The 23330-nt window shown below is 40.0% G+C and overlaps 2 protein-coding genes across 2 annotated transcripts; both read left to right on the plus strand.

Annotated features, from left to right (window-relative positions):
- The first annotated feature begins 714 nt into the window (after positions 1 to 714).
- LOC116263923 (uncharacterized) lies at positions 715 to 21334 on the plus strand. The gene is made up of 19 exons (XM_031643751.2): positions 715 to 2368; positions 3391 to 3495; positions 3592 to 3758; positions 4261 to 4471; positions 4661 to 4898; positions 5347 to 5497; positions 5621 to 5907; positions 8728 to 8833; positions 10248 to 10948; positions 12666 to 12939; positions 16058 to 16542; positions 16707 to 16919; positions 17191 to 17441; positions 18636 to 18740; positions 18837 to 19003; positions 19499 to 19709; positions 19913 to 20150; positions 20599 to 20749; positions 20908 to 21334. Exons 1-19 carry the CDS (start codon positions 913 to 915, stop codon positions 21196 to 21198), a joined length of 5808 nt encoding a protein of 1935 aa, XP_031499611.2. The 5' UTR covers positions 715 to 912; the 3' UTR covers positions 21199 to 21334.
- Positions 15870 to 17196, plus strand: LOC116263937 (putative cysteine-rich receptor-like protein kinase 9). The gene has a single exon (XM_031643770.2). It carries the CDS (start codon positions 16010 to 16012, stop codon positions 16595 to 16597), a length of 588 nt encoding a protein of 195 aa, XP_031499630.1. The 5' UTR covers positions 15870 to 16009; the 3' UTR covers positions 16598 to 17196.
- Positions 21335 to 23330: the final 1996 nt, after the last annotated feature.

The following is a 23330-nucleotide window of genomic DNA, read 5'->3' on the forward strand; positions in this document are numbered from 1 at the left end:
AGCGGAAATGGCAGGAAATTCAATAGCAAAAACCAAAGAAACAAGAAACAAAAGGAACTCAAAATAAAATACAAAAAACAAACAAACAAAAGGAGGCAAAACTGGAGAGGGGCATATATTCAACATTTGGCTGTAGGCGAAGATCAATGCCCAGAACTAGGTGCACATCAACCCTATTGCAGAACCCATAGAGACAGGGGTAGTTGTGTCCCAAAAACTCGATTATTCAACTCCTCCCATATTCTCCACCAACAGCTAATAAAAGGGAACTGTTAGAAACCTTAACAAGTAAGGGCAATGTCTAATTTTTAGAAAATTTTACTTGTCGTATATAAAAATTTTAAAAAATGATAATTCGGCTCTTGTCAAAATTTTGAAACTTTAATTGAGCTCCTGTCAAAATTTTAAAACTTTAATTCAGCAATCATGAAAAATTTCTATTTTCACCCCTGACAAGGGAGTGGGGTAAAAAGGAAGAGGGTGTGGCAAAAAAGGGTGGAGAGAATGGCGGGTGAGGAAATGTAATGTGTTTTTTATTTTTATTTTAAATGATAAAGATTTTATACTAATTTTTTAATTTTTTCTTCTGTTTGATTTCTGAATTCTGTCCAAGTTTTATTTGATTTTTTAAAATCAAAATACATTTTAAATCATTCCTATCCAATTCTGATTTGATTCGACTTACCAATTCATTAAATCTTTTACTTTCATATTCTGTTCAGACACCGAATTTAACAACATTAGCATTTATACCCTCCTTGTCTACCGCTATAAATGTTGTAGCTGTGTACAGCTTCATCCCCTCCAGTCGATACATGTAAAGGTGATTCTAGAGACTTTCTAACATGGCTTCCAATCGTACAAAAATTTGATCATCGTTCACGTCTCGGTGAGTGGTAACATCGAGAAGGAATGGGCAAAATACCCTGTTGCTTCGTCTTCCTTGTGGTCCTTCTCCCGCCGCTGACACTCGCAGAGATGGCCGAGACTCCCTCTTGGTCCTGCCCCAGCAACTCAACCTACACGGCGAACAGCACCTTCGACCACAACCTGCGCCGCACATTGGCTTCTCTGGCAGCCAACGTTTCCCTCACCGGCTTCTACAGCGCCACCGTGGGCAAGGAACCCGACCAAGTCATTGCTGCGGCTCAGTGCCGAGGCGACCTCGACGCCGAAGCTTGTCAGGCCTGTGTTTCCGAGTCTGCCACACAGGTCATTCAGCGCTGCCCCAGCAACAGAGCGGCAGTCTTTACCTTCCCGGGCTGCATCACGTACTACCGCGATACCAACTTTGCCATCCCTCAATGGTTCATGAATTTTTCTCTCCCGGGCCCTGGAGCTATCCCCGACCCCCAAAGATTCAGGCCGATACTCATTTCCTTCTTCAACAACCTCATAGTTTCCGCCACCACCAACCCTTCAGGACGATTCTTTTGGGGCGACAAGTTCCATTACACAAAAGACATTACTGTCTACGGCATGGCACAGTGCGTACAATACTTGGCACCACTTGACTGTAAGTCTTGCTTAGACAATGCCTTCAACCGAATGCTCAAAGATGTTGCAGGCAGACAAGGTGGTGCAACTTTTTATAACTTGGAATGTTCTGTAAGATACGAGACATATCCCTTTTTCACTCCCTCATCTCACAAGATTGAACCTAGAAGTGTGAATTTCATCACGTCGAACTGCTCCCCACCAGCATCTAGCGATATGGTTGGTACTCCCTATCACATAAACCTCAAGGCTCTGCTCTATTATCTGACAGACAAGGCATCTATCTCTGGCTTCTACAGCGACACCATGGGCCTGGGCTCCAACCAAGTGTATGGCCAAGTCTTGTGCCAAGGCGACGTCCCTGTTGACGTTTGCTGGAATTGCACAGCCCAGGCTGCAACCAAAATCCAAGAGCTGTGCCCCAAGAGTAGAAGCGCAATCATATGGCTTGACCGCTGCCAGCTGCGCTACTCCGACGTGAACTTCGCCGGCAGGGTAGATGTCTATGACAGGGCATGCCAAACAGGATTGGGGGATTCATCCAACCCTGCCAACTTCACTCAGAGTTTGAGAATCCTCATCTCCAACCTGACCTCGCAGGCGACGGACAGCTCTTCCAGTCGCTTCTTTGCTGCTGGGGTTTCTGTGGTTGGTGAATCAGAGAAGATCTATGCTATGGTGCAGTGCGTGAGAGATATACCCGTGGACCGATGTAAGTGGTGCCTGGATAACGCGGGCTCTGATATTGAAGGATGCTTTAATGGAAAACAAGGCGGTCGGATTCTCACCGGAAGCTGCAACCTAGCTTTTGGAGCGCATCCCTTCTTTTTCGGCGACCCTTCAGTGGTATCACTCCCGCAGCCCAATAATGGTGAGTCCCCACTCCTACTCGGCCGAATCACATGCTTAAAGAGAACTAAAATCCTAAACTCTAATACCTTTGGATCCGTTCGTTAGATGGTACCGTAGTATTACTGTTGTATGAAGCTGCCAAATAGAATTATAGAATTATAATACATGTGTTGGGGCCATATTCATGAAGAGTTACCTACCATTCTGCTTACCTTACCAAATGGACTCTTTGGTGAACGACTGTCACCATTATGAGCATTAATGGTTTTGAATGCGCCACTTTTATTGAGAACAGACTCGTCAAGCCAACTGTTTTTTTGTGGTGTCAGTCGTTTTCGAATGCATGGCCTGGCAGATGAAGACATCTACTCTCATCATTTTATCCCCAGCCTGGGGAAGCCAGCGTTGCATGTGTTTTTCTATTGGAGCACCAGAAACCAAAAAATGCAAAACAGAACAACTCAAAACAAAATTCAGCTGCTTCCTGAATCCCTTAGGAAGAGAAATAATTTTGTTGCTGTTGGCGGACTTTTGACGATGAAAACAGAGCCAATCTATCTTCTCTGTTTATTAGCTTCTGGAATTGCATCTTTCTATTTGTGTTTTACCTGCCTCGTTGATCTTCATTTTAGTTCTGTTTAGGTTAGATCTTGTTTAGGTGCATTCCGTAGTCACAACTATCGTTTAACATTTTAAATAATCATACTCTTTCTCAGATACAATATGGTGAGTTTGAGAAATACAATAACATAAAAAAAATAAAAACTTAAAAATTAAAGAATAAATGAATTAATTAATAACCAAGAAGATAACATAAAAAAAGTAGGTAAACAATAAATAAAAATTAGAAAATAAAAACAAGCAGTTTGAGAAACCATCGACTTTTTTTGTTAACCAGAAGCATGTCTGCCTAATGGTGGTGCCCTTTTTTGTGCAATGTTTTTTGTAGCAATACAATCCATGACACCCAAATTTGGCCATCTAACAATTTGAAAACCGTAGTTCATACCAACAGACTCGTTCGTGCATCTACTAATGCAGGGCATAAGCGTTGGTGGATATTTGTTATCATCAGCATCAGTGGAGGGGTAATCTTAGCCTCAGCCTGCGCATTGTGCTTGGTTCGTAAGAGACAGCAGAGTTCAAGTAAATTTTGATTTTTTCTTGAGAAACATTGTGGGTCCTCTTTCTCACTAAAAGCCATAATATTTCATGATTTACTACATCTTTATGACTTTCCAGGGAAGACAGAATATCAAGAAGCCTCTTCTGTTGATGCTGGGAGCATAAAAGAGAATGAGGATCACTGTAGTTTACCGCAAATCAGCCTAAGGACAATAGAAAATGCTACAGACAATTTTTCAGAAGAAAATAAGCTAGGAGAAGGTGGATATGGCCCCGTTTATAAGGTAATTGGAGTTATCATATTCATTTCTCCCTGTTGTTCATTGATGAGGACAGCAAATTATTGTATAGAGATGCTCCTTGTAAATTGTAAAAGTAGTTTCTATTTCTGAGTTTCCTGATATGGGTCACTGTTTGTCCTTTTTTACAACTTCTAACAAGGGTTTTTTTTTTTCTTTTCACGATTCCTTGCACTGTTCACTATCTCATGATGTGAAACGAAATAAGGACCATGATACTCTTCGATATTGTATATATCACTAGGAAAAGCTTCAGAGGATACATATCCCTAATTACATACTTTAAATCTGATTTCAATGGTTAATACTTGTAATTAGGCCTGTGGCCCTGTCAATATCTGATGATTCAACAATATGAGAATTCTCAAAGTAAAGGTAAATTTTGTCCCAAAAATAGAATTTTCTATACGATGAGCAGCAATAGCTGAATACGGTTGGCTTTTGTTAGAATTAGAAAAACATAACAAGGAGTGAGTTTCTCAACCAGGGAAAGCTTGCCAATGGACAAGAAGTAGCTGTGAAGAGGCTGTCTGTGACCTCTGGGCAAGGTCTAAACGAATTCAAGAATGAAGTTGGGTTGATATCCAAACTTCAACATAGAAACCTGGTTAAGCTGAGCGGTTGCTGCTTGGAAAACGGGGAGAAGCTGCTGATATATGAATATATGCCCAATGGAAGCCTCGATGCCTTGCTGAAAGGTTAGCTTCTTTATTTCTTTCCCCACATACATGTGAAACCTTTGGAAAAGAGTGGGACATAAAATTTGGCTAACAAAGAGGGAATAGCGTAATGATTCTTCGCAAAAATTTGGCTTGGTAGGTACGGAACTTGTATGAGGGAGAGAGAGAGAAAGAGAGGTTAATCTAGTCAAACATTACACTGTGCAGATGCAGAAGGTCGAATACAATTGGATTGGGAAAAGAGGTTCAATATCATCATTGGAATTGCAAGGGGAATCCTTTATCTTCACCAAGATTCTCGACTGAACATCATTCACCGGGATCTCAAGGCTGGCAATGTGTTGCTGGATGAGCAACTGAATCCAAAGATTTCTGACTTTGGACTGGCAAGGATTTTCAGTGGAGTTCATGGACAAGAAACTACCAATGTTGTTGTTGGAACATAGTAAGTGCAAGATTACCGTGAATCTTTATTACCTCGCTAGACTTTAAATGATCGCTACTACTTCTCCCCTTTTGTTCTTAAATTTTCAAAATCCGAGTGTTATGGTCTTCAGCAGTGTTTTGTCTCTAAGTCATTTCCTCCATGTATGAGTCGAAACATCCAAATAACTTGCAGACTTTGGTCACTGAAAAGTTGGAACTATAGGCTTTTTTCTGATCTCATCTCTTTTTGTCAAAACACAACAGTGGCAAGTCCAAAATTCTATCTAGAAACACTTTGAATCATGCATGTGAACTGGGTAATTTTGTGACTTTTGTCTGATCAGTAGTCAAGGGGCCTTTCTTTTTCCCGATTGGTAAACTGGCACTCCTGCGGATACCTCCTGTGAAGCTGCCATCATCCTTAGCTATGTTAGAAGGAAGTAACTCACTTTCATTTCTCATTTCAGCGGATATATGGCTCCAGAGTATGCGATGGATGGTGTGTTCTCTATCAAATCTGATGTCTATAGCTTTGGCATTTTGTTGCTGGAAATCATCAGCGGCCAACTGAATGCAAGTTTTAGTGCTACTCATCATGCTCGTAGTCTTGTCGTGCATGTAAACCTCTCTCTCTCTCTCTCTCTCTATATATATATATATATATATATATATGTAAGCCTCTCTCTCTCTCTCTCATTAACAAAAATTTGTTTGCTTATTTTAATTAATGTCGGCAAACAGGCCTGGAGCTTGTGGGGTCTACAGAAAGGGGCAGAATTCATTGATCCGGTCTTGAAACACACAAGTTCAACAACTGAAATTATAAGATGTCTGAAAATTGGCTTGCTTTGCATTCAAGAAGATGCTGCAAGCAGGCCAACCATGTCCACTGTGGTTCTCATGCTTGCCAACAACCCTGTGGATATTCCCATGCCCGGCCAACCTGCATTTGTCCAAGGGAATAGCGTGGAATCAACTGAGGAGCTTTCTGCTGGAATGGGGTGTGGAAGTACTTTTAACAGTGCAAGGTAAAGGTACCAAATATTTTGTATGAATAAAGTGGTTGTGATGCGTATGCTTAAGCATCTTGAGGCCTGTGATGGTTGTGCGAGGTGGTGCATCACATTCTTGTATTCATCAATAAAGCTTTTATTTACAATGTGACAAGAAGTTGCTGCACTCAAGAGGCTTGTCATGGTCAGTTGATTACTTTAGGCATCTCATTGCAAAAATTGATGGAGAAAGTTATGATTGCTTCAACTCCGCCTAAATTTTTCAAACAAAAAAAATACGATTCTTCAAACCCACACATTACATTTGGAAATCATAAAAAACACTACTTTCTTCCCTTCCGATTACATCTCTTACACCAAGACAAACATGCCAATAAAGATTGAGTGAATGTCACTATCGAAGAGTCCTTATCAATCTCATTAAAAACCAAAAATATATATATATATATTGGAGTAATTTTTATCTGGGAAATGCTCCTTTTCATGTTCATATGTCTTCAAAATTTTTCCTCCTTAGCTAATCAGATCAAGGGTTGTATATATGTTTAATCCTCACCAATCTCATTTAAAAAAATATATATTTGACTAATTTTCATATGGGAAATGCTCGTTTTTCATGTTCTTATGTCTTTTACAACTTTATATATATATATATATATATATATATATATATATATATTGAAAGAGAGAAAGAGAGAGCCACTAAAATAGAAATTCATTCTATAGTGACAAACTATCACCAAACAATTGTCATCAAAAGAAAAAAAACTTAAAATCTCAAAAGAGAAACAACTTAGCAAAGAAAGCGAGAGCAAATAAAATGGTGAACAGAAAGCCAATCTGAACAAAAAGCAAGATGAGGAGGAGGAGGGGAAAGAGAAAGCTAGTAAAAGGACAAAGTCATCTTGCAGCCAATTCGAAGAGCAAGGTGCACATCTGCCCTTCAGAATGCATAACATAAGCAACACTCGCTGTTGTGTTCCATGAACATATGTTTGTACTGTTCTTCCCAAAACCTACCACCAACAGTAAATGAGCCAAGACCGTCAGGTAAATTACCAACCACTCTAATCGAAGGTGAAGGTGAAAAGAGAACAAACTGCCTTGAGGAGAGGGGAGACCAAAGGATTGGGGGGAGGGAAGGCCAGACGCAGGGGCGGAGCTAGGATTTTCTTGAGGGGCGGGCCGATAGTCCAACCTCCAAATCCGAGTAGGGCCAACTGAATTTAAATCCAAAAAATACATGGTGCAATTAAAAAAATTTATTTTTTTCAATGTAATTTTTTTTTTTCATTGGCCGGGGTGGGGCTGGGGCCATGGCCTAGGCGGGGCCCCCCTCCCTCCACCCCAGGCCAGAAGGTAGCAAACAAGTGACAAGAGAAATGGTAGTGAACAAAAAAATAGTCTATTGACTCTACAACAAAGAGGCAAAGAGGACACTAGTTAGCGAGGTAGATCCTAAGGCATTAGAAATGGTTCAAGTTATTGATGTGTCCAGCAAGGGAGAGAAGGACAGAAATGATATTGTTCAAATGATGATTCCTTAATTTAAATATTTCACAAATTAAATAAACTGCAAATTTTGACAAAAATGGGAAAAGCAAGCTTCGTCACAAAATCTCAATTGGCACCACATATAGTCTAAAACAGCTTATTTGGCTACGTAAATTAGTGAAAAATGAACAAGAGTTGAAGAAGCAAACTAATCACCATATAAAGAACGAAGCACACGGGCTGTCGGGATGAATCTGACTTGCTATGTCGATGGGGTCGAGCATTTATTATGCAGTTACTCCCTTTATGCTTTTAAGGAATCAACTCCCAGCTTAACGGGGAGTGATAAACTAACATGATACTTTTGGCACCAAACCAAAATGCGAGGAGATTATATGCATAGCCATTTACTTAATTACACATTTGTGGAAGCACGTGTGGTGTGAGTTTTTATACACATTTGTCCGGCTAGTCGGTCCCCGCCACTTCATGTCGACCTGGTCAAACCAGCTAACTATTTTATTGGGCCAAGCCAAGCCCGACCACTTTGGGCAAGTGGGTCACTCTTTTAATCTGGACTAAGCCTGCTATGGGCCGGTAACTGGTCGAGCCTATCGGGTACTCAGCTCGATGCCTACCCTTGGTTTTGGGTATGTTTTTAGCGTGCATGTTGTCCAATGAAAAACTAGGTGCTAATAAGAAAATTGGATGACTGGAAGATGGTGTTAAGGTTGGCCTTGCATCCTTAACTGCTCTATTTATGTATCTCGGCTAGTACCCTATATGCAATAGCAGAGCTACCATGGGGTAGGTGTGGGCAACTGCCCACCTCAGCCTGTGTAAACCTTTGTAAAATTTTTATTTTATCATGTGTTACATTGAGGCCTAACCATATGTGGTGCAAACCAATGCTTTGTAACTCTACATTCACCCAATTCATTACAATAATAAGATGGTTAGAACTTTATGAGAACTTTTTATCTCGCTCTGCCGCTAAAATTTAGTAAGTGTTCCAACATGCATTGATTCTCATGATTGTTGAAATGGTTAACATTTACAGATTCTTATTTGGTTTGACCCATTACAAATTCTACTTCGATGGCCAGGTGTAAATGCATCTATGTCTAATATTTGGATTTGGTGGCTAAAACACTTGTTTCTTTCTTTTGTAGACGCGTTGGAAGTCGGCAGACCGCCACCACAGTATGCCAACAAAAGTTAGACTATTATTGAATTTTCGACGTTCTTCAAGTTGATAATATTAAACTGGGGTTCTTGTAAACGATTTTTTTTGGTTAATTTCTTTCTATTATTATTTTATTCAATAATTCCAATACGCAGATTCATTAAGAGATTAAAGATCATAAAACTTTATGAGATTAAATCAAGAAATTTGACTTTCTCATACTCGGAAGAAAAAGCAAAGGAGAAGTATTCCAGCACCATGGTGGTTTAAGCTTGACTACTCGGGCAGATCTTTCCTAGAACGTAGCTGGTACAAATATATAACGATTATTAAGATGAATGCACACAGTACACAACGTCCCTCACCTAATTCTCAGCGAAATTGAGATAATGGTTACCGGATACGCATCTCTCACCATCTGAGCAACGAGCTCCGGTGAATTGTCCGAACACAGCCGCTACCCGCAGTCCCCACATGGATTTAATCATAGCCAGATAAAAATGCCAATTTCAATTGGTATCAGTATAACAGAACTGCCTCCGTTCTGACTCCAATATTGGTTGCCAACAAAGTAGGAGAAATTAAGGATCTTAATCTCGCCTTTTCATAGAACAGATAGTACTGTGGAAGTGAATATAATTCATTGTTTTGTGTTAAAATCAGTTTGTAAGTGAAACCAACAAAACAGAGACAGAGCTCAGCAATTTCAGGGAACTCGTGGTGGAAAAGGACTCGAGTCGAATACCAGACATTTCGTTTGCTAAAGTGGAGATCTGTTGAATGCATTAAGTAATCTGTATGTGGCATTGCGTTAATCAATCAGTCCAATGAGTGCAAAAAATGCATTGCATCCCAAGAATCAAAGTTCTGAGATCTAATTCTAAGAAAACTTAACCATCGATCCACATCATTTGGAACTTTGAAGTTGCTCATTGAACTATTTTTCTACTCTGAATCGTATTTGACAAGAATCTGAAATTCAGAGGCAAGTTTTCAAGTTATACAATCGTTACTTCGCATATCCAAGGGTTAAACTTCCGAATGGGCGACTAAAAGATTTATTTTTGAAACGCAAAGGACGGAAATGGCAACTAGGTGGTGCAATCTATATGGAGGAGGCCGCCATGAGTCCCCACAAGATCACTGTTCTTGATTTTCCATCGTTGTACGATGTCATGGACAACAAGATTTAAGGCAGCAATGTGGACGAAGGAGAGAAACCACCCAGTTAACTTCATCCGCAGTACTTCATCCCTCCTCCTCTTTCTTTCCTTCTGGTTCCAATCACACACGAATTTTCATATTTTATCATTGTTAGGAGGTCACTCCAGAAAGTTCAGAATCAGTTACGAAACAACTGTAATATAGCTGCCTACAGCTGTATCCCATTGACAATGAGTCTTATACATGTATATACATCTCTGCTACATATTGTATATATGTATCTGATAAATGAGAATACGAGTATTGCTCTCTCGCATAACATTAGCTCTTTCTCTCTTTCTCTCTGTTACCTTACGTTTCCAATTTGTTCTTCCATCTCAACTACTACCTTCCCCAACTCCAAGATGGTATCAGAGCCAAGCAGGCATGCTGAAATCTCATCCTCTCAAGGGCAGACGTAAACACCTACAGCTGATCAAGCGACAAGTCCTCAACGTTGTGGTTTCCGTAGGTGTCGACGGCCTCCCAAAGTTTAGGGAAGCTTAGGGCTTTTGTTCCTGCACAAAAGGAGGGAAGAACTCACGGGCTAGGTCTCGGCTTTCTGGTCTTGGCTTCCCAACTGGAACTGTGGGCGTGGATTCTGCAGCTTGAGGGATTCTTAGTAGTGATGGCAGAATCAGAAAATCAAAACCCTCAAATCTCTACTGTGAAAGCAGTAATGAAGGAGTCAGATCCGGCTCTCAAAATCACCACAACACCTCTCAACGGTGGAAACTATGTGGTGTGGGCGAAATCAGCAAGCTTATACCTCTGTGGAAAGTCAAAAATCGGCTACATCAATGGAAAGATTACAGCTCCTGAGAAAGACGATCTGAGTTACGAAGAATGGGAAGCTAACGATCGAGTTGTAATGTCGTGGTTGTTAAACTCAATGGAGCCCACCATTGCAGAGAGCTTTCTATTCCTTGATTCGGCCAAAGAAATCTGGGACACCCTAGCAGAGATCTATGGTGAAGGCCAAAACCTAGCCAGGGTCTATCTCCTCCAACAGGATATCGCACGATTTACCAAAGGAGAGAAGCAATTTCATGTATATCTAAGCTCCTTTAAAGCGATGTGGGATGAACTATCCCAATATCGTCCCCTCATTCCAGATATGGAAGTGCTGAAACAGAGAGCTAATGAAGATAAAGTGTTCAAACTTCTCGCAGGGTAAGGAGCAGAGTTCGACTATCTAAAAAGTCAGATTCTCATGTCTTCTCCTCTCCCGTCCTTCAACAATGTCTATTCCATCATACAACGAGAAGAAACCAGGCGAAAAGTCACGAAAACTGAAGACGAATTCAAGAAAGAACATGTGCCTACTGACAAGGTTGCATTTGTCGCTAAGACAGAAACACCCCAGACTGCACCAAGAGACAAGAGCAACTTCACAGTTGATACCAGGTTCGGTCGATGACGAAGCTCTCTGTTCTGTACTTATTGCAAAAAACAAGGCCACACTAGGGAACGTTGCTGGAACCTGAATGGCCGTCCAAACAAAGGGAGATGACAAATTCGTAATTCTGGACTCAGACGTGAAGATGACATTGCTGAACTCACACGTCTACTCAAACAAATTACCTGCAGCAATCTTGCTATTACAACTAAACTGGGAACAGAAAAAGGTAAGACTTCAAACCCTTTACCTTGCTCTTTCTTAGCTCGTTCCAATAACTCAGCATGGATAGTTGACAGTGGAGCTACAAATCATATGACCACTTGTTTAGAACTGTTATATAATGTCAAGTATGATAAACCTATATCAGTAAAACTAGCTGATGGGTTGACCACATCTACAGTAGGATATGGCTCTGTTTACATAAATCAGCATATTACCTTGCATGATGTGTTGTATGTGCCTAAGTGTGCAACAAACTTGATATCTATTATCAAGCTGAGTAATGCTCTGAGCTGCTATATAATTTTTGTTGAAAAAAAGGTGATACTAGTAGACAGCAAGAATCAGACGAAGATTGGTAAATGCAAAGAAGAAAATGACTTATACTACTTAACTCGAGCACAACCCCAGCATATACACTGCAATAAAGACCGCCAACAATGCTCGTATATGGCACTGCAGAGTAGGTCATCCCTCCAATAAGGTCCTGTTAACTATGTTTCCAGGATCTAGATTCTTAGTAGATGATTGTGAGGCATGAACCCTGGTTAAGATGGCTAAGATGACCAGGTTGCCTTTTACAGACTTTGAATATGTCGCTGAATCATGCTTTCATTTGATACATATTGATGTCTAGGGACCAGCCCCTATAATTGGACAATCTAAATATAAATACTTTGTCACTTTCATAGATGACAAATCTCGAGCCACTTGGATCTATTTCTTGAAAAGGAAAAATGATGTATTTTTTACATTTAGGCAATTTTTTCAGTACATAGCCACTCAGTACAATCACACGATTAAGAAACTAAGGTCAGACAATGGAGGAGAATATATTAATGCAAAATTTGAGGAGTTGACAAACAAACAAGGAATATTACATCAAACCACCTGTAGGGGTACTCCCTAATAGAATGGGGTAAGTGAACGACGAAATAAACAGTTGCTAAACATTGTCAGATCTCTAATGTTTTATATGAATGTTCCTCCACAGTTTTGGTGTGAAGCAGTGGCCTGTGCTTGCCATGTCATGAACAGAACCTCAAGCCACACACTAGGCAACAAGAGCCCATTAAAAAGTTTCAATGGTAGACCTCCTTCTTTACAACACTTGAGAGTCTTCGGATGTGTGTGTTATGTTCATGTACAAGAAAGTGCAAGACACAAGCTTGAAAGACGAGCTGTTAAATGTGTGTTTCTAGGGTATTCCTTTAACAAGAAAGGATATAAGTGCTATGACCCTATAAGAAACAAAACGTATGTATCCAGAGACGTCAAGTTCATGGAAAATACACCCTTCTATACTGAAACTATACCAGATGCTTTCAGCAAGGGGGAGAATGACCTAAACAATGATCCCATGCCTGTTATACCTCTTCCAATGGCAAATGAAAATGATGATGCATTTGTAACATTTGGTACCAGTTTGGCTGATGAAGAAGCAAACAACAACTCCCACTTGGATGTGGGTGTGACTGAAAGTGTTCAAAACAACAACTCCCACTTGGATGTGGGTGTGACTGAAAGTGTTCAAAACAGAAGGGTTGATCGCATAAGAAGAAGACCAGCCAAATATACTGATTACTATACATATCATGTTCAGAAAAATGAAAAAGCTAATATAGCTCTCTGCCATGAAAGAGAACCACATACTTATGAACAAGCTAGCACCGAAGATAAATGGAGGAAAGCAATGCATGAGGAATTAGCAGCCTTGGAAAAAAATCAGACTTGAAAACTAGTAGATAGACCTCCAAACAAAAAGTTGATTGGCTGCAAATGGATATATAAAATCAAGTATGACAGTAGTGGGCAGGTGGAGTGCTACAAGGCAAGACTGGTAGCGAAGGGCTTTATACAAGAACAAGGCATTGACTATCATGAGACATTCGCTCCAGTTGCAAAGATGAGCTCATTACGAATACTACTTTTAGTAGCTGCAGTAAAGAACTGAAAAATGTATCAACTTGATGTGAAGAATGTTTTTCTTCACAGAGACTTAGAAGAAGAGATCTATATGGAATTACCCCAAGGACTACATGTTCAACATGGTACTCAACTACAAGTGTGCAAATTAAAGAAGTCACTATATGGACTTAAGCAGTCGCCCAGAGTGTGGTATGAAAAATTGAGTTCAAAACTGATTGAAGGAGGATATAAGATGAGTACTGATTATCATTCTATATTTGTAGCATCTATCAACAAGGGAACAGTTATTTCTGCTATCTACGTTGATGATATAATTTTAACTGGAGAAGATTTGAGTTTTATTGAAAAACCAAGAAAGTTTTGAGAAAATGCTTTGAGATCAAAGATCTAAGAGTATTACACTATTTTCTTGGCATGGAAATAATACATAAACCAAAAGGCATATTTTTGTGTCAAAAAAGATATGTTGCAGACCTGCTACATGAAACAGGAATGATAGATTGCATAGAAGCTGATACTCCAATGGAAGCAAACTTGAAGTTTATGCATGATGACGGAGAGCTAATACATGAAGCAAGAAGTTTTCAGAAGTTAGTTGGTAAATTGTTATAGCTACTAGACCAGATATCACTTACGCAGTAAATTTGCTAAGTCAGTTTATGCACAGCCCCAGAAAACCTCATGTAAAAGCTGCCCATCATGTGCTCAGATATCTTAAGAAGACAAGTAACAAGGGCATCATGTTTAGAAGAAACAACCATCTACGAATATATGGATATGCAGATGCTGACTGGGCAGGCAATCAAAATGACAGAAGATCAACCACTGGTTACTATTGTTTCGTTGGTGATAATTTAGTCTCTTGGAGGAGTAAGAAACAAACGGTTGTTGCCAGATCAAGCGCAGAAAGTGAATATCGAGCAATGGCTCTCACTGTGTGTGAACTGCTATGGATAAAATACTTGCTACAAGATATGAAGATAGATGTAGAACAGCCAATAAACCTCTTCTGCGAATGAACGAAACACATTGAAGTAGACTGTCACTTCCTAAGAAAAAAAATTCAGTCTGGAATCATAAAAACAGAACATGTTGCCTCGAAGAGCCAATTTGCAGACATTCTAACCAAAGCTGTGTGTAAAGATATATTTCACAGGTTATGCTGCAAGTTAGGTCTTCAGAATTTGGAAGATCTAACTTGAGGGAGAGAATGTTAGGAGGTCAGTCTAGAAAGTTCAGAATCAGTTACGAAACAACTGTAATATAGCTGCCTACAGCTGTATCCCATTGACAATGAGTCTTATACATGTATATACATCTCTGATACATACTGTATATATATATATCTGACAAATGAGAATACGAGTATTGCTCTCTCGCATAACATTAGCTCTTTCTCTCTGTTACCTTATGTTTCCAATTTGTTCTTTCCTCTCAACTACTACCTTCCCCAACTCCAAGAATCATCGTTCACATCATGGTTGCTTCATCTTCCTCATTGTCCTCCTCCTTCTGCTGGTGCTCGTCGGCATGGTTGAGACTCCAACCATTTGGCACTGCACCGGCAACTCCAACTACACGGCGAACAGCACCTTCGATCACAACCTGCGCTGCGCGTTGGCGTCCCTGATAGCCAACGTTTCCTTCACCAGCTTCTACAATAAATGTGGAAAATTAAGACGACACTTTTGATCGCAAAGCTCACTCAAGTTTCATCTAGCCATGGAAGTCGTGAAAGTAATGTGCTTTTAATCAGAGCCTGAAAATGAAAATCCGGTGGACTCTATGCATTTATTGTGCAGTTACTCCCTTTACGTCCAGTACCCAAGCGATCAACTTAGGTCAACTTATCCTTTAAATAAGCTTGCAACATGTAACAATACACTTCCTAGCTTTATTTTGGAGCGATAAATTAATTAGATACTTTTCCAACCAAAATTGACGAGGATATGTGCTTTAGCCATTTATACATTTGTGGAGGCACATGTGGGTTTTTATACACATTTGTCGTCTCAATTGCCCCACTAGGTCAAACCCAACCACATACTTTATTGGGCTAGCCCAAGCTGGATGGATTTGGGTCCGTAGATCACTTTTGTATAAGTCTTTGCATGGGCCGGCCGGCCTTGACGGGCCAGACATGGTGATGCCTTAGTGACAATTTAAAATTTTAAAATAATTGGTATCTTGCACTGAATGTATGAACCATGGAATTATCATCTAACATGTGATTTACTTTGATAAGTCTTTTATTTCATTTTGTCACTAAATACTATATAAATTTATCTTTTTATCACTTTTTATTTTTATTTTAAATGATAAAGATTTTATACTATTTTTAAAATTTTTTCTTCTGTTTGATTTCTTAATGCTGCCCAAATTTTGTTTGATTTTTTGAAATCAAAATACATTTTAAACCATCCCTATTCAATTCTGAATTGGATTCGACTTAACTATTCACTCAATCTTCGACTTTCTTATTCTATTCAGACACCGAATTTAACAACATTGGCATTTATAGCCTCTTTGTCTACCGCTATAAATGCTGTACAACTTGCAGCTGTGTACAGCTTCATCCCCTCCGGTCGATACATGTAAAGGTGATTCTATAGACTTTTCTAACATGGCTTCCAATCGTGGAAAATTTTGATCATCGTTGACGTCTCGGTAACGTCGGAGAAGCAATGGGTAGAATACCCTGTTGCTTCGTCTTCCTTGTGGTCCTTTTCCAGCCACTGAAACTTGCAGAGATGGCCGAGACTCCCTTTTGGTACTGCGCCAGCAACTCAACCTTCTCGACGAACAGCACCTTCGATCACAACCTGCGCCGCGCATTAGCTTCTCTGGTAGCCAACGTTTCCCTCACCGGCTTCTACGACGCCACCGTGGGCAAGAAACCCGACCAAGTCCTTGCGGCGGTTCTGTGCCGAGGCGACCTCGACGGGGAAGCTTGTCAGGCCTGTGTGTCTGAGTCCGCCACACAGATCATTCAGCGCTGCCCCAGCAACAGAGCGGCTCTCTGTGTCTTCCAGGAATGCATCTCGTACTACCGCGATACCAACTTTACTATACCTCAATCGTTCATGAATTTTTCTCTCCCGGGCCCTGGAGCGATCCCCGACCCTCAAAGATTCAGGCCCATACTCATTCCCTTCTTCAACAACCTCATCGTTTCCGCCACCACCAACCGCTCAGGACGCTTCTTCTGGGGCGACAAGTTTACACAAAAGATATTACTGTCTACGGCACAGCACAGTGCATACAATACTTGACACCACGGAACTGTAAGTCTTGCTTGGACACTGCCTTCACACGAATGCTCAAAGAGATTGCAGACAGGCAAGGTGGTGCAATTTTTTATAACTTGGAATGTTCTGTAAGATACGAGACATATCCCTTTTTCACTCCCTCATCTCACAAAATTGACTCTAGCAGTGTGAATTTCATCACATCGAACTGCTCCCCACCAGCATCTAGCGACATGGTCGGTACCCCCTATCACATAAACCTCAAGGCTCTGCTCTACTATCTGACAGACAAGGCACCTATCTCTGGCTTCTACAGCGACACCATGGGCCTGGGCTCCAACCAAGTGTATGGCCAAGTCTTGTGCCAAGGCGACGTCCCTGTTGACGTTTGCTGGAACTGCACAGCCCAAGCTGCAACCAAAATCCAAGAGCTGTGCCCCAACAGTAGAAGCGCAATCATATGGCTCGACCGCTGCCATTTGCGCTACTCCGACGTGAACTTCGCCGGCAGGGTAGATGTCTATGACAGCGCATGCCAAGCAGGATTGGGGGATTCATCCAGCCCAGCCAACTTCCATCAGAGTTTGAGAATCCTCATCTCCAACCTGACCTCGCAGGCGACGCAGAGCTCTTCCAGTCGCTTCTTTGCTGCGGGGGTTTCTGTGCTTGCGGAATCACAGAGGATCTATGCTATGGTGCAGTGACCGATGTAAGTGGTGCTTGGATAACGCCGCCTCTGATATTGAAGGATGCTTTAATGGAAAACAAGGTGCTCGGATTGTCACCGGAAGCTGCAACCTAGCTTTTGGGGCGCAGCCCTTCTTTTTCAGCGATCCGACGGTGGTATCACTCCCCCAGACCAATCATGGTGAGTCCCCACGCCTACTCAGTCGAATCACATGCTTAAAGAGATCTAAAATCCTGAACTCTAATACCTTTGGATTCGTTCGTTAAATAGTACCGTAGTATAACTGTTGTATGAATCTGCCAAATAGAATTATAATACATGTGTTGGGCCATATTCATTGAAAGAGTTACCTACCACTCTGCTTACCAAATGGACTCCTTGGTGAAGACTGTCACCATTATGAGCATTAATGGTTTTGATTGCGTCATATTTACTAAGAACAGACTCGTCAAGCCAACTGATTCTTGTGGTGTCAGTCGGATTTGAATGCGTGACCTGGCAGATTAAGACATATACTCTCATCATTTTATCCACAGGCTGGGGAAGCCAACGTTGCAGGTGTTTTTCCTTGCCCATATTAGAGCACCAGAAACCAAAAAAAGCAAAAGAAAACAACTCAACCAAATTCAGCTGCTTCCCTTAGGAAGAGAAATAATTTTGTTTCTGTCGGCGGACTTTTGACGATGAAAGCAGAGCCAACATGTCTTCTCTGTTTCTGTTTTACCTGGCTCGTTGATCTTCATTTTCGTTCTGTTTAAGATCACTTTTGCTTAGGTGCATTGATAGTCACAACTATCGTTTTAACGTTTTAAATGGTCATACTTTTCTCACACATAATATGGCGAGTTTGAGAAAAACAAGAAAAATACGATAACTTAAAAATTAAGAATACATAAATAATTAGCCAAGAAGATAACATTAAAAAAAGTAGGCGAACAATAAATAAATATTAGAAAATTAAAGAAGCCGTTTGACATTAAAAAATTATAAAAAAACAGCTAAAATGAGAAAAACAGGAAAGACGAAAAGCAAAACCCAATTTTTTCGTTTTGGCTCTTTTTTTCCACCAAAACGGTGTTTTTTACCGTTTTATTCGGCTGACTCATTTTTCATGTTTTATAGAAAAAAAATATGTTTTTTCTGACTATGGTTCATTGTAGTATTCTGGGTTTATTTGTTCTTTCTTTCCGCTTAAGAAGTGGCAAGAGAAACCATCAACTTTTTTGAGTAACCAGAAGCATGTGTGCCTAATGGTGCCCTTTTTTGTGCAATGTTTTTTGTAGCAATGCAATCCATGACAGCCAAATTTGACCATCTAACAATTTGAAAACCATAGTTCATACAAAAGACTCGTTCGTACATGTACTAATGCAGGGCATAAGCGCTGGTGGATATTTGTTATCATCAGCATCATTGGAGGGGTAATCTTAGCATCAGCCTTCGCATTGTGCTTAGTTCGGAGGAGACAGCAAAGTTCAAGTAAATTTTGATTTTGCCTTGGGAAATATTGTAGGTTCTCTCTTTCACTAAAAGCCTTAATATTTCTTGATTTACTACATCTTTGCGGCGTTTCAGGAAAGATAGAATACAAAGAAGCCTCTTCGGTCGATGCTGGGAGCGTAAAAGAGAATGAGGATGACTGTAGTTTACCGCAAATCAGCCTAAGGACAATAGAAAATGCTACAGACAATTTTTCAGAAGAAAATAAGCTTGGAGAAGGTGGATATGGCCCTGTTTATAAGGTAATTGGAGTTATCATATTCATTTCTACCTGTTGTTTATTGATGAGGACAGCAAATTATTGTATAGAGACGTTCCTTGTAAATGAAGTTTCTATTTCTGAGTTTCCTGATATGGGTCAACGTTTGTCCTTCTCTACAACTTCCTAACGAGGTTTTTTTTCTTTTCTTTTAACGATTCCTTGCACTGTTCACTGTCTCATGATGTGAAACGAAATAAGGACTATGATACTCTTCGATATTGTAGATCTCACTAGGAAAAGCTTCAGAGGATACATATCTATAGTTACATACTTTGAATCTGATTTCAATGGTTAATACTTGTAATAAGGCCTGTGGCCCTGTCAATATCTGAAGATTCAACAATATCAGCAATTTTCGAAGTGAAGGTAAATTTTGTCCCAAGAATAGAATTTTCTATACGATGAGCAGCATCGCTGAATACGCTTGGCTTTTGTTAGAATTAGAACATAACAGGAAGTGACGTTTCTCAACCAGGGAAAGCTTCCCAATGGACAAGAAGTAGCTGTGAAGAGGCTGTCAGTAACCTCTGGGCAAGGTCTAAAGGAATTCAAGAATGAAGTTGGGTTGATTGCCAAACTTCAACATAAAAACCTGGTTAAGCTGAGCGGTTGCTGCTTGGAAAACGGGGAGAAGCTGCTGATATATGAATATATGCCCAATGGAAGCCTCGATGCCCTGCTGAAAGGTTAGCTTCTTTATTTCTTTCCCCACATACATGTGAAACCTTTGGAAAAGTGAAGCACAAAAAATTTGGCTAACAAAGCGGGAATAACCTAATGATTCTTCGAAAAAATTTGGCTTGGTAGTTACGGAACTTGTATGAGGGAGAGAGAGAGAGACGAAGAGAGACAAAGAGAGGTTAATGTAATTAAACATTACCCTGTGCAGATGCAGAAGGTCGAATACAATTGGCTTGGGAAAAGAGGTTCAATATCATCATTGGAATTGCAAGGGGAATCCTTTATCTTCACCAAGACTCTCGACTCAACATCATTCACCGGGATCTCAAGGCTGGCAACGTGTTGCTGGATGAGCAACTGAATCCTAAGATTTCTGACTTTGGACTGGCAAGGATTTTCAGTGGAGTTCATGGACAAGCAACTACCAGTGTTGTTGTTGGAACATAGTAAGTGCAAGATTACCGTGAATCTTTATAACCTCGCAAGACTTTAAATGATCGCCACTACTTCTCCTCTTTTGTTAAATTTTCAAAATCCCAGTGTTTTGATCTTCAGCAGTATCTTGTCTCCAAGTCAAATTTCCTCCATTTATATGAATTGAAACATCCAAATAACATGCAGACCTTGGTCAGTGAAAATTTGGAACTACAGGCTTTTTCTGATCTCATCTCTTCTTGTCAAAACACAAAAGTGGCAAGTTCAAAATTCTATCTAGAAACACTTTGAATCATGCATGTGAACTGGGTAATTTTGTGACTTTTATCTGATTAGTATTTAAGGCGCCTTTCTTTTTCCCGAATGGTAAACTGGCAGTCCTGCGGATACCTGCTATGAAGCTGCTGCCATCATTAGCTATGTTAGAACGAAGTAACTCACTTTCATTTCTCATTTTAGCGGATATATGGCTCCAGAGTATGCGATGGATGGTGTGTTCTCTATCAAATCTGATGTCTATAGCTTTGGCATTTTGTTGCTGGAAATCATCAGCGGCCAACTGAATGCACGTTTTAATTCTACTCATCAAGCTCGTAGTCTTGTCGTGCATGTAAGCCTCTCTCTCTCTCTCTCTCTCTTTTATATATATATATATATATATATAGATGTAAGGTGGGCACTGACCTCATATGAGGTTTAGCTTACAAGAAGGTAGATGGCTCATTAACAAAAATTTGTTTGCTTACTTTAATTAATGTCGGCAAACAGGCCTGGAACTTGTGGTGTGGACAGAAAGTGTCAGAATTCATTGATCCGGTCCTGAAACATGCAAGTTCAACAACTGAAATTATAAGATGTCTGCAAATTGGCTTGCTCTGCATTCAAGAAGATGCTGCAAGCAGGCCAACCATGTCAACTGTGGTTCTCATGCTTGGCAACAACCCTGTGGTTCTTCCCAAGCCCGGCCAACCTGCATTTCTCCAGATGAATGGCGTGGATTCAACTCAGGAACTTTCTGCTGGAATGGGGTCTGGAAGTACTTTTAACAGTGCAAGGTAAAGGTACCAAACATTTTGTATGAATAAAGTGGTTGTGATGCGTATGCTTAAGCATCTTGAGGCATGTCATGGTTGTGCGAGATGTTGCATCACGTTCTTGTGTTGATCAATAAAGCTTTTTATTTACAATGTGACAAGAAGTTGCTGTACTGAAGCGGCTTGTCATGGTCAGTTGAATACTTTAGGCATCTCATTGCAAAAATTGATGGAGAAAGTTATGATTGCTTCAACTCTGCCCCAGTTTTTCAAACAAAAAAAAACGCGATCCTTATCCTTCAAACCCACACATTAGCATTTGGAAATCATAAAAAACACTACTTTCTTCCCTTCCGATTACATCTCTTACACCAAGGCAAACATGGCGATAAAGATTGAGTGAATGTCGCTATCGAAGAGTCCTTATCAATCTCATTAAAAGAAATTATTGGAGTAATGTTCATCTGGGAAATGCTCCTTTTCATTTTCATGTGTCTTCTATGACTTTTAACTGCTTAGCTAATCAGATCAAGGGATGTATATATGTATAATCCTCACCAATCTCATTAAAAGAAAATTATTTGACTATTTTTCATATGGGAAATGTTCGCTTTTCTTGTTCTTATCTCTTGCACAATTTTTATGTAATCCTCATCAGTCTCATTACTGTTACCTATATCTTAACAGACGAAAACCAGGTTGTCATATGCGATTTTTTTAATTTTTTGGTCAACTTGCTACATATGCAATTATCATGAAAATGGTCTTAGAAATTAATATTAAATCAATTTTGTAAGCCGGACTAGTTGGAGAAGATCGTTACATCTTTTCCAGTTCATTATCAAAAACATGATTCAGAAAGCAAAACCACGCCCCCAAGGTATTCCTATACATTGAAAAGACGTAGAACATTAGAACATTTTTTTATCTCAAAGGCGCTCAAGTTTCAAAAGTTTCATCAGTCATTGAAGCTGTAACGTGCTTTTAGTCAAAGAATGTAAATGAAAATCTTTTAAATTTAAGAAGACATGTTTCCTGCATGTATTCCTTTGAAAGTGAAGTGTTAATTTCTTTATGCTCTTTCTACACTGATTTGCAACCATGGCAACATAGAAGAGCCTTTATATATACATAAATAAATAAATATATATATATATATATATATATATATATATATATATAGTGAAAGAAAGAAGAAAAGAGCCAATAAAAATGAAAATTCATTTAAACAAAATGTAATGACAAGCTATCACCAAACAATAGTTATCGAAAGAAAAAAAGTTGAAATGTCAAAAGAGAAACATCAGCAAAGAAAGCAACAACAAGTAACAAGGAGAACAGGAACCCAATCAGAACAAAAGCAAAAAGATGAGGAGGAGGGGACAGAGAGAGCTAGTAAGAGGCGAAAGTCGTCATGCCGTCATCATGCAGTCAATGTGAAGAGCAAGGTGCACATCTGCCTTCACAATGCATCCAACATAAGCCAAGGCTCACTCTTGTGTTCCTGAACATACCATTGTTGCACTCTTACCAAACCGCCACCAACAGCAAATGAGCCAGGGCTGCCAAGTAAATTACCAACCAATGCTAATTGAAGGTGAAGGTGGAAAGAGAAGACACTTCCTCGAAGAGAGGAGAGAGAGAGAAGGGTGTGGGGGAAGGAAGGCCGGATGGTAGCAAATAAGTGACAAAAGAAATGGTAGTCAACAAAAAGGTGGTCTCTTCACTCCGCAGCAGAGAAGCAAAGAAGACACTAGTTAGCAAGGTAAATCTCATGGCATTGGAGATGGTACAATGTATTGATGTGGCCAGCAAGAGAGAGAGAGAAAAAAAAAAGATAATACTGTTCAAATGATGATTCCTTAATTTAAATATTTCATGAATTAAATAAACTGCAAACTTTTGACAAAATGGGAAAAGCAAGCTTCGTCTCAAAACCTCAATTAGCACCATATACAATCTAAAACAGCTTATTTGGCTACGGAAATTAGTGAAAAATGAACAAGAGTTGAAGGAGCAAACTAATCTTCATATAAAGAACGAAGCAGATGGGCTGTCGGAATGAATCCGACGTGCTATGTTGATGGGGTCGAGAATTTATTGTATGGTTACTCCCTTTACGTCCACCACCCGAGGGATCAACTTCCTTATGCTTTT

Source organism: Nymphaea colorata, chromosome 11 (genome assembly GCF_008831285.2).
Source record: "Nymphaea colorata isolate Beijing-Zhang1983 chromosome 11, ASM883128v2, whole genome shotgun sequence".
Taxonomy (NCBI): Eukaryota; Viridiplantae; Streptophyta; class Magnoliopsida; order Nymphaeales; family Nymphaeaceae; genus Nymphaea; species Nymphaea colorata.